Source organism: Sapajus apella, unplaced genomic scaffold (genome assembly GCF_009761245.1).
Source record: "Sapajus apella isolate SASKATOON/1434 unplaced genomic scaffold, GSC_monkey_1.0 scaffold2, whole genome shotgun sequence".
Taxonomy (NCBI): domain Eukaryota; kingdom Metazoa; phylum Chordata; class Mammalia; order Primates; family Cebidae; genus Sapajus; species Sapajus apella.
Window position 1 is genome coordinate 81,060,009 of NW_022436942.1, and position 12,070 is coordinate 81,072,078.

Consider the following 12,070-nt stretch of genomic DNA (forward strand, 5'->3'; position numbering starts at 1 on the left):
TTTTTTTTTTTTGAGACAGAGTTTCGCTCTTGTTACCCAGGCTGGAGCGCAATGGCGCCATATCGGCTCACCGCAACCTCCGCCTCCTGGGTTCAGGCAATTCTCCTGCCTCATCCTCCCAAGTAGCCGGGACTACAGGCATGCGCCACCATGCCCAGCTAATTTTTTGTATTTTTAGTAGAGACGGGGTTTCACCATGTTGACCAGGATGGTCTCGAGCTCTTGACCTCGTGATCCACCCGCCTCAGCCTCCCAAAGTGCTGGGATTACAGGCGTGAGCCACCGCTCCTGGCCCTTTAGTTATTCTTATTCTACTATTTGATGTCCTGCTTTGCTTTGTAACACCTAAAGACAAAGAAATAGTCACAGGTGATAGGGTGTGGTGGCTAAGGCCTATAACCCCAGCACTTTGGGAGGCCAAGGCAGGAGGATTACTTGAGGCCAGGAGTTCAAGACTAGCCTGGGTAACATAGCAAGACCCTGCCTCTACCCACAAAAAAAAAAAAAAGAAAAAAAAGCTGGGTGTGGTTGCACACACCTATGGTCCCAGCTTTCCAGGAGGCTGAGGTAGGAGGCTCACTTGAGCCCAGGAGGTTGAGGCAGTCAGTTGTGATCATGCCACTGCCCTTTAGCCTGGGTGACAGAGCAAGAGAAAAAAAGAAAAAGAAAGAAATATTCCTAGGTAGTTAGCGTTTGTGTTTGTAATGCGTTTGTAAACCTAAGCATTTAAAAGTGCCTCTTAATTTCCTGTAGGCTTCAATTGTGTTGTCCTCCCAGGATGAATTCTCACCCACGAGCAAGCTCCAGCGTTTGCTGGCCGAGTCTCGTCAGATGGTGACGGACCTGGAGCTGAGCACGCTGCTGCCCATCAGCCATGAGAATCTCACTGGCAGCGCCATGAATGTATGTCTTTAGTCTTCTCTTGACTACACTTGTCACATCCAAACACGCCACTGAGCACTAGTGTGTAAATATCACCAGCAGGGCAGCTGTTTTGTTAGAGGGAGAGTTTCTGTGTCTCTGGGGAGGAAAGGGAACACACTTGTTTTAAGGAGGAAAAAGTTACAATCAGATGTCACTGCACCCAAACTTCCTCTTTCTAATGATCTGGGGCATGTGAAGAGAAATTCTTGGGGATTTTTTGTGGGTGGGATGGAGTTTTGCTCTTGTTGCCCGGGCTGAAGTGCAGTGGTGCGATCTCAGCTCGTTGCAACTTCCGCCTCCTGGGTTCAAGTGATTCTCCTGCTTCAGCCTCCCAAGTAGCTGGGATTACAGGCACCCCCACCACCTGAGGCTAATTTTGTTTTTGTTTTTTTAAATTTTGTATTTTTAGTAGCGACAGGTTTTCACCATGTTGGCCAGGCTGGTCTTGAACTCCTGTTCTCCAGTGATCCACCTGCCTTGGCCTCGCAAAGTGCTGAGATTATAGGCGTGAGCCACTGTGCCCAGCTGGGAAATTTTTAAAAAACAAATTTTATGATAGAAAATTTCAAATGAGCACCAAAGTGTAAAGAATGGCAGTCACTTGCCTTCAACCACTGTCAATTTTATCTTACCCCATCCACACACATTTTCTTCAGAAGAATTTTAGAACGAATCTCAGCATCATATCATGTCACTCATAAATATTTCATGATGTCTCTCTAACAGATATGGACTTTTAATTTTTTTGAGTTTCACACTTGTTGCCCAGGCTGGAGTGCAGTGGTGTGATCTTAGCTCACTGCAACCTCCACGTTCTGGGTGCAAGCGATTCTCCTGTCTCAGCCTCCTGAGTAGCTAGGATTACAGGCACCTGCTACTACACCTCACTAACTTTTGTATTTTTAGTAGAGACGGGGTTTCACCATGTTGGTCAGGCTGGTCTTGAACTCTTCACCTCAGGTGATCCACCCACCTTAGCCTCCCAAAGTGCTGGGATTATAGGTGTGAGCCACCTCACCCTGCCAAATTTTAATTGTATTTGTTTATTTTTGAGACAGAGTCTTCCTCTGTTGCCCAGGCTGGAGTGCAGTAGCTATCCACAGCCGTGATCACAGCTCACTGCAGCCTCAAGTCCCTGGGATCAAGCAATCCTTCCACCTCAGTCTCCCAAGTAGCTGGGACCACAGGCACACACTGCCCCACCCACTACATTTCCCAGGCTGCCATTGAACTCCCAGCCTCAAGTAATCCTCCTGCCTTAGCCTCCCAAAGTTTTGGGACTATCGGTATGAGCCACCGTGCTCAGCGTATTTATTTGTTTTTAGAAAGAGTCTTGCTCTGCCACCCAGGCTGGAATGCAGGGCCAACTTGAACCTCCAACTCCCAGGCTCAAGTGACCCTCCAACCTCAGCCTCTTGAGTAGCAGGGATTACAGGTACACGGAACCATACCCAGCTGATTTGAGCTGATTCAAACTCCTGGGCTCAAGCAATCCTCCTGCCTCATCCTCCCAAAGTGCTGGGATTACAGGCATGAGCCACTGCACCTGGCCTGCCTTTTCTTTTTCTTAACAGTTTCTTTTAAAAAGCAGAAATTAAAAAAAAATAATAATAATAAAAAATAAAAAGCAGAAACTTTAAATTTTGATTACTTCCAGCTTAACAGGTTTTTTTTAAAGTGGTGTTTTTTGTGTCCTAAGAAATCTATCCCAAGGTTGTGATTCTTTTCTCCTTCTAGAAATTTTCTAGTTATGTTTAGGTCTGAGGTTCATTTAGACTTATTTTAGTGCGTGGGATAAAGTTAGAATCAATGTTTTTTTTTTTTTCCATACACATACCCAGTTCTAGCACTCTTTGTTAATGAGACTATCTTTCATTACTGAATTATTTTTGCCGTTTTTGTTGAATATTAATTGAGCATACATGCTAGGGGCTATTTCTGGACTCTGGTCATTTCAATTGATTTGTCTTTCCTTATATTCCTACCACATCATATTGATCATTATAACTCCATAGAAAGTCTTGAAATTGTGTAGTATACATTATTCACTTTGTTTTTCTTTTTCAGAATTGCTTTAACTATTCTAGGCCTTTTGCAGATCCATATCAATATTAGAATCAACTTGTCTTTTTTGTTTTTTAATGCCCTCTTGGTATTGTGGTTTTCTTTTTTTTTTTTTTTTACCATGTTGGTCAGGCTGGTCTTGAACTCCCAGCCTCAGGTGATCTGCCTGCCTTGGCCTCCAAAGTGCTTGGATTACAGGCGTGAGCCACCACGCCCGGCCGGGTATTGTGGTTTTCTTTCTTTATTTCTTTCATTTTTCTTTTTTTTTTTTCTACTGAGTTTCGCTCTGTCACCTAGGCTGGAGTGCAGTGGTGCGATCTCCACTCACTGCAACCTCTGCCTCCCAGGTTCAAGTGATTCTCCTGCCTCAGCCTCCTGAGTAGCTGGGACTATAGGTGTGTGCTGTCACACCTGGGTAACTTCTGTATTTATTAGAGATGGGGTTTCACCGTGCTGGCCAGGCTGGTCTGAAAATCCTGACCTCAGGTGATCCACCCGCCTCGGCCTCCCCAAGTGCTGGGATTACAGACATGAGCCAACACGCCTGGCTAGTATTGTGGTTTTCTTGAATCCATAGATTCAAGGACAATTGAGGAAAACGGACATCTGCAAACAGAGTATATCTCAATTTATTTTGGTCTGTCTTCATTTCTCTTGACCATATTTTGCATTTTCATTGTAAAGGTCTGGTACGTCTTCTGTTAAATTTATCTCTAACACAGGTTGAGTATCTTTTTTTTTTTTTTTTTTTTTTTTTTTTGAGACAGAGTTTCGCTTTTGTTACCCAGGCTAGAGTGCAATGGCATGACCTCAGCTCACTGCAACCTCTGCCTCCCATGTTCAAGCGATTCTCCTGCCTCAGCCACTCGGGTAGCTGGGATTACAGGCATGTGCCACCACCCCTGGCTAATTTTTGTCTTTTTAATAGACAGGGTTTCACCATATTAGCCAGGCTGGTCTCGAACTCCTGACCTTGTGATCCACTTGCCTCAGCCTCCCAAAGTGCCAGGATTACAGGCATGAGCCACTGTGCCCGGTCTGGGTTGAATGTCTTTTATCCAAAATGCTTGGGACCAGAAGTGTTTCAGATTTCAGATATTTTTTGATTTAGGCATATTTGCATTATATACTTATAATTGAGCATCCCTGATCCAAAAATCCAAAATTTGAGTTTTTGTTTTTGAGACAATCTCGCTCTGTCGCTCAGGCTGGAGGGCAGTGGTACAATCTCAGCTCACTGCAACCTCCACCTGCCGGGTTCAAGTAATTCTGCTACCTCAGCCTCCCAAGTAGTGGGGACTACAGGCATGCACTACCGCATCTGGCTAATTTTTGTAGAGACCCAGGTTTTACCATGTTGGCCAGGCTGGTCTTGAACTCTTGACCTCAGGTGATCTGCCCACCTTGGCCTCCCAAGGTGCTGGGATTACAGGCATAAGCCACTACACTCACCCAGATTTTGGATTTATAGACTAGGGATAATCAACCTGTATTTTGTTTATTGATACGGTTATACATTATATTTTAAACTTCATTCTCAAATTGTTTATTAATTATACAAATAACTACAGTTGATTTTTGTAAATTGCAACTTTTCTGAATTCATCTATTCTAGTAGAGTTTTTGTAGATTCCTTAGGATTTTCTTTTTTTTTTTTTTGAGACGCAGTTTCGCTCTTGTTACCCAGGCTGGAGTGCAATGGTGCGATCTCGGCTCACCGCAACCTCCGCCTCCTGGGTTCAGGCAATTCTCCTGCCTCAGCCTCCTGAGTAGCTGGGATTACAGGCACGCACCACCATGCCCAGCTAATGTTTTTGTATTTTTATTAGAGACGGGGTTTCACCATGTTGACCAGGATGGTCTCGATCTCTTGACCTCGTGATCCACCCGCCTCGGCCTCCCAAAGTGCTGGGATTACAGGCTTGAGCCACCGCGCCCGGCTCCTTAGGATTTTCTACACAATCATGTCATTCACAAATAGAAACAGTTTCATTCCTTTTTCCAGTGTTTATGCCTTATTTCATTTTCTTCCCTTATTGCTCTGGCTAGGACGTCCAGATCAGTGTTGAATAGAAGGAGGGGAGCAGACATCTTTGCCTTGTTTCGGGAAATACTCTCTGATGGCATTTCTTGCTTAGTCCATCTTCAGATTAGTATTTTGTTAGATTCAGAGTTCCCTGGAGCAGTTTCTATGTGACGCAAATAGATCCAAAGCTAGAACATTAATCATTTTAGAATCAACATGCTCATTGCCATGAGCCTAAACAGGTAATTGCAGAAATTAGCTTAAAAAACAGACTCCCAAAATAGAAATTTTTCCAAGTATACAATGTGTGCTATATAAACTTTTCAAAGTGGAAACAGTGCTGGACTGGTGTTTCTTAGGAAGATTTCTTCTCACAAGCTGTCTCTCAGGCATTTGTGAACCCTTGCATTTATATCGGGGCAGAGGAAGGTTTTTAGTGACAAAACTATTTTGGTGCTTAGCTCTCCCTTTAAATGTCTGCAGTGAGGCCGTTTCTTCCCCTGTGTCTAGGGAGGACTTTAATGACTTTTCTGGTCATTCTTTGGCAGCCATTTCTCTAAAATATGTATTTTAATTGAGATATAGACCAGCCATGGTGGCCAACACGTGTAATCTCAGCACTTTGGGAGGCCAAGGCAGACAGCTCACTTGAGCCAAGGAGTTTGAGACCAGCCTGGGCAACGCCGGGAAACCCTACCTTTACAAAACAAATTTTTTTAATTAGCTGGACACACTGGCATGTACCTGTAGTCCCAGCTGCTCAGGAGGCCGAGGTAGGAGAATCACTTGATCCTGGGAGGTCAAGACTGTAATGAGCCGTGATCTTGCCACTGTACTCCAGCCTGGGTGACAGAGAGAGAGACCCTATATCCAAAAAGAAAGAGAGAATTCACATTTTATTATTTACATACAATCACTCTTCTAAAGTATACAATTTGTGGTTTTAAAAAATAATATTCAGGGGGTGGGGAACAAAAAAATAACATTCATAAAATTGTGCAGCCACTACCCCTATCTAATTCTAGAATATTTTCATGACCCCTAAATGAGACCCCACGCCCACTGACAGTCACTCCCCATCCTCTTCTCCCCCTAGCCACTGGCTACCACAATCTACTTTCTGTCTCTATGGATTTGTTGGGCAGATAATTTTAATCCAAACTTGTTGAATAGAATTCATGGGATCCGTGACCTTCAATGAAACAAAGATTACATGCCAGTTTATTTTTATTTTATTTTGTTTTTGAGACAGAGTCTCGCTCTTTCCTCCACTTCCCAGGTTCAAGTGATTCTCCTGCCTCACCCTCCTGAGTAGCTGGAATTATAGGTGTTGGCCACTACACCCAGTTAATTATTATTTTTTGAGACAGAGTATCTTTCTGTCTCCCAGGCTGGACTGCAGTGGCGCGATCTTGGCTCACTGTAACCTCCACCTCCCGGGTTCAAGTAATTCTCCTGTCTCAGCCTCCTAAGTAGCTGGGTTTACAGGCATGCACCACCACACCCAGCTATTTTTTTGTGTGTGTGTTTTTAGTAGAGATGGGGTTTCACTATGTTGGCCAGGCTGGTCTGGAACTCCTGACCTCAGGTGATCCGCCCGCCTCGGCCTCCCAAAGTGCTGGGATTGGAAACACACTGCTTTTGTATCTCCTGCATGGCTCAGTTCACCCGGGTACGGCTCATCTAGTGTTTCTTGTGGACAAAACTGCACATAAACACAAACCTTACATTGTGCTCAAATTGTTCACTAACACATCACATGTGTTGGAACAAATCCACATTTTTCTTTTTTTTTGAGACAGGGTCTTGCACTGTTGCCAGTCTGGAGCGCAGTGGCACCATCTTGGCTCACTGCAGCCTCCGCCTCCTGGGTTCAAGTGATCCTCCTGTCTCAGCCTCCTGAATAGCTACGATTACAGGCGCCCACTACCACACCCAGCTAATTTTTGTATTTTTAGTAGAGAGTAGAGACAGAGTTTCACCATGTTGCCTAGGCTGGTCTTGAACTCCTGACCTCAAGTGATCCTCCCAACTTGGCCTCCCAAAGTGTTGGGATTACAGGCGTGAGCCACCATGCCTGGCCCAAATTCACATTTTCCAAACAAGCACTATAGCAATAGATGGCTCCTCCTTGTCCTCATGGCTTCAGGCTGTCTCAACCTCTTCTTTAGGGTTTTATGTCAAATTCCTAAGATATAATCAAGCACTCCCTCATTTTTGTCCTGCTAGTGTGGCTGTATGTGTGTGCATGCGTGCGTGTGTGCGTATGTATCTGTCTCCCTCAGCATGCACATCAGGTACCTGACAGGTGACTGCATCCATCCCTCCCGCTCACTGTGAGCGCCCCAGGGCCCTTCACCTTGGCACCATGGCTGCAGCACCCAGCACCTGCCACAGGGGGCTCTCAGGGCCTCCCTTGAATGGAACTGATAGGAACGTGCAGAAAAAGACAAGCTGGCCCGGTGCAGTGGCTCACACCTATAATCTCAGCACTTTGGGAGGCTAAGGTGGGAGGATCACTTGAGGCCAGGAGTTCAAGTCCTGCCTGGGCAACATAGCAAAACCTTGCTCTACAAAAAATGTTAAAATTAGCCGGGCGCGGTGGCTCAAGCCTGTAATCCCAGCACTTTGGGAGGCCGAGGCGGGTGGATCACGAGGTCAAGAGATCGAGACCATCCTGGTCAACATGGTGAAACCCCGTCTCTACTAAAAATACAAAAAAGTAGCTGGGCATGGTGGCGCGTGCCTGTAGTCCCAGCTACTCAGGAGGCTGAGGCAGCAGAATTGCCTGAACCCAGGAGGCGGAGGTTGCGGTGAGCCGAGATCGCGCCATTGCACTCCAGCCTGGGTAACAAGAGCGAAACTGCGTCTCAAAAAAAAAAAAAAAAAAATGTTAAAATTAGCTGGACATGGTTGCATATGACTGTAGTCCCAGGTACTTGGGAGGCTGAGGCAGGAGGATTGCTTGAGCACAAGGTCAAGGCTGCAATGAGCTATGATCACACCACTATACTCCGGCTTGGGCCATAGAGTGGGACCCTCTCTAAGAAAAATAAAATAAAATTAGCCAGGCACAGTGACTCAGACCTGTAATCCTGGCTGTTTGGGAGGACCACAGAGGAGGATTGCTTAAGCCTGGGAGTTCGAGACCAGCCTGGGCAAGATAGTGAGACCCCATTGCTACAAAAAAAAAAAAGTTAGCCAAGTGTAGTGGCTCACACCTATAGTTGCAGCTACTCAGGAGGCCGAGGTAGGGAGATCTGACTTTGAGCTCAGGAGTTCGAGGCAGGGAGATCTGACTTTGAGCTCAGGAGTTCGAGGCTACAGTGAGACATGATCATACCATGGCACTCCAGCCTGGGCAACAGAGCAAGACCCTGTCTCAAAAAAATAATTTTTTAAGAATTTTTGAGCTAGAAAGAACCAGAAGAGATAACTAATTCTAACCTTACATATTACAGGAAGGGAAAAATGACTGAATTTCTTACTCGACATCCTACAGCTAGAATCAGAAAACCATTTAATTGGAAAAACTGTTGGCTCCAGATATCATACATTTTCTGGTGCATTAACTGATTCTAGAGATGTTGGGAAGACAGGATTTAAAAAAAACAGGGATTTACTTGGCAACACACTTTACAAACTCCTCCCCCCATGCCTTTGTACTGAGTACAGCTAGGTACAGAGAAAGCAGATAATTTTGTTTAAAAATTCTTAATTTCTGCCGGACACGATGGCTCACGCTTGTAATCCCAGTACTTTGGGAGGCTGAAGCAAGCGGTTCACGAGGTCAGTAGATCAAGATGATCCTGACCAGCATGGTGAAACCCTGCCTCTACTAAAATACAAAAAAATTAGCTGGGCGTGGTGGCACACGCTTGTAATCCCAGCTACTTGGGAGGCTGAGGCAGGAGAATCACTTGAACCCAGGAGGCGGAGGTTGCAGTGAGCCCAGATTGTGCAGCTACACTTCCAATCTGGGAGATGAGCCAGACTCCATCTCAAAAAAATAAATAAATAAAAATAAAATAAAATAAATATTCTTAATTTCTGCAATAAGGAAGCAGGGTAAAGTTCTGAGCAGCCTGTCTGCTTCGCCAGGGCTTTGCCATCTGTTGCTACAGACAAGGGTCGTAATTCAGAGCCTTGCTGTGAGACAGACACTCTCCCACATTGCCAGAGAGCATAAAGTGATTCAGTCCTCCTGGCGAGGAAATTGGTAATGTTTTCTAAAAATCACCGAAGAACTGACGCTTTGACGATGCAGTGTCACTTCGGGAATCTCTCCCACGGATACTTCTGCATGTGTATGAAATGGCATGGGTACGTTTCTCTTTGCAGCATTGCTTTACAATAGCAAATGATAGGCGGCCACCCAGTGTCCAGCAAAAGGGAATCGAGGGAATAAGTTGTGGTCTACCCACACGGTGGGGTTCTGAGCCCCCGTAAAACAGAATGAGGTGCACTGGGATGTGGAAATATTTCCCGATTTATTGCTAAGTGAGAAACCGGAAGACACTGAAGGTTCATATGGCATTCCACATACCTAAGAAAGGGGATGGTCAGGAGCAGTGGCTCATGCCTGTGATCCCACAACTTTGGAAGGCCAAGGTGGGAGGATTGCTTAAGCCCAGGAGTTCAAGACCAGCCTGGGCAACATAGCTAGACCCTATCTCTGCAAAAAAGGTTTTTAAAAACATTAGCGGGGTATGGTGGTGCACACTTGTGGTCCCAGGCACTCAGGAGGCTGGGGCAGGAGGATCACTTGAGCCCAGGAAGTTGAGGCTGCAATGAGCTGTGATTAAGCCACTGCATTCCAGCCTGGGCGATAGAGCAAAATCCTGTCTGAAAAAAAAAAAAAAAAGAAGAAGAAAAGAAAAGAAAGAGGATGGCAATAAGAATATATATTTGTGCAAGGACACAGTGGAAAGATGACATAAATTTACCAGTAGGAGGCATGAGGCATGACATGGAAGTGGGACTTCTCAGTTTACACCTGTTTTTATTATTTTGATTTTTATTCAAGAAAAACTCCAATAATTTAAAAATAGACAAAGGAGAAAAAAGTGAGAGTAGGAGGAAGCACAGCTGAACACATGGCCTCGTGGTGGCCGGCTGCCTCCTTGCCTCAGGTGGGAGTGGCGAGGGGACCCTGCCGTAAACTGTGCTTGGTGCTGTGCCTGCTGCGTGGGCCGACCATTCTGATTGCTGGCCTGAGATGGTTGGTGTGAAGTTCTTCACCTGTCTCAGCTCTTCACCTTTCTTGTGACAGGCTGATAAAGGCTGCAGATCCCTTTTAGACACTGGGGTTTGTTGGGAGAGTGGGGGTCTAGGGGAAGGATAGCAGGGGGTGGGGAGATTGGGGAGGAATACCTCATGTAGGTGACGGGGGGATGGAGGCAGCAAACCACCGTGGCATGTGTATACCTATGTAACAATCCTGCAACATCTGCATATGTACCCCAGAACTTAAAGTAAAATTAAAAAAAAAAAGAAAATAAAGACAAAGTAGCATGTTGAGATTTTCTTGCTACTGTAGTGAGGGTAGTGAAGAGATCCTATTTCATAGAAAATAGCACCTGCAGGGCTCAGAGTCCTCGCACATGAAAGTGTTTGGTGCTTCATGTGCAAAAAAAAAAAAAAAAAAAAAAAAAAGTTTTAAAATGAATAAAATATATAGCATGGTGCATGGTGGCCAGGTGCGGTGGCTCACACCTATAATCGCAGCCCTTTGGGAGGCCAGGGCAGGCGGATCACCCGAGGTCAGGAGTTCCAGACCAGCCTCGCCAACATGGTGAAACCCCGTCTCTACTAAAAATACAAAAATTAGCCAGGCATGGTGGTGTGCCTATAATCCCAGCTACTCGGGAGGCTGAGGCAGGAGAATCGTTTGAATGTGGGAGGCGGAGGTTGCAGTGAGCCAAGATCGTGCCACGGTATTCCAGACTGGGTGACAGAGCGAGACTCTGTCTCAAAAAAAAAAAAAAAAATCAGATGGTAAAATACACGGGCAATTTGCATAGAGAGGAAGCAGCATGGGTAAAAGCACAGAGGCCTGGAAGCACCCTTGGGTGACCCTGAGGAACTATGAGGGATCCTGGCATGGCTGGAATGCAGGCCACGCAGGCAGGAGGAGGTGAGGAGGTGGGCTTACTTACAAGCCAGGGGTCACCACGGAATGCACTTGGGTCTTTCCAGGTATTATCTCCCCTTCATCTGTCCCCCTCACCTCTCCACTCTCCCCTCCTTTCTTTTTTCCCCACCCAGACACCTAACAAGGCTAACGAGGCAACTCAGCACTTAGAGTTGCTGATGCTTAACTACTGACCACTGTGTTCAATAGGGCTCACTTAGGGCTCACTGCACTGGTCGCCTGTGTTAGGGCTGACAACGAGCCAGTTATATCTGGGCGTTAGCTGATGCCTAGTGTTAAGCTATAACACATATGGTAAAGCAGACAGAGAAGTCCTTCCAGATCAGACAAAGGAGACCCTACAGATGAATGGGAAGTCAAGAAGCCTTTGTTGGATGGATGGATGGCAGTTGTATTCAGTCACTTCATTATAGTGTGTTCATTTCCTAAGGTTTTATTTATTTATTATTTTCTGAGACAGGGTCTCACTCTGTCACTCGGGCTAGAGTGCAGTGGCATGATCATGACTTACTTCTGCCTCAAACTCCCAGGCTCCAGTGGTCCTTCCACTTCAGCCTCCTAAATATCTGGGACTAAGAGTGTGTGTCACCATGCTGGGTGATTTTTTTTTTTTTTTTTTTTTTTTTTTTTGAAATTGCATCTAGCTCTGTCTCAGACTAGAGTGCAGTGGCTTGATGGCAGCTCATTGCAACCTTTGCCTCCCCAGTTCAAGCGATTCTCCTGCCTCAGGCTTCTGGGTAGCTGGTATTACAGGCTCAAGCTACCACACCCAGCTAATCTTTGCATTTTTAGTAGAGATGGGGTTTCACCGCATTGGCCAGGCTGGTCTTGAACTCTTGACCTCGTGATCTGCTGGCCTCGGCTTCCCAAAGTGCTGGGATTACAGGTGTGAGCCACTGCAC

The 12,070-nt window shown here is 45.8% G+C and overlaps 1 protein-coding gene across 1 annotated transcript in view; it reads left to right on the forward strand.

The window, feature by feature from the left end:
- CCDC62 (coiled-coil domain containing 62) overlaps positions 1 to 12,070 on the forward strand; it is a 54,765-nt gene that overhangs the window by 40,877 nt on the left and 1,818 nt on the right. Inside the window, exon 11 of the mRNA XM_032242835.1 lies at positions 754 to 903. Within this exon, the coding sequence (XP_032098726.1) occupies positions 754 to 903 (150 nt within the window). The remainder of the gene's footprint in view (positions 1 to 753; positions 904 to 12,070) is intronic.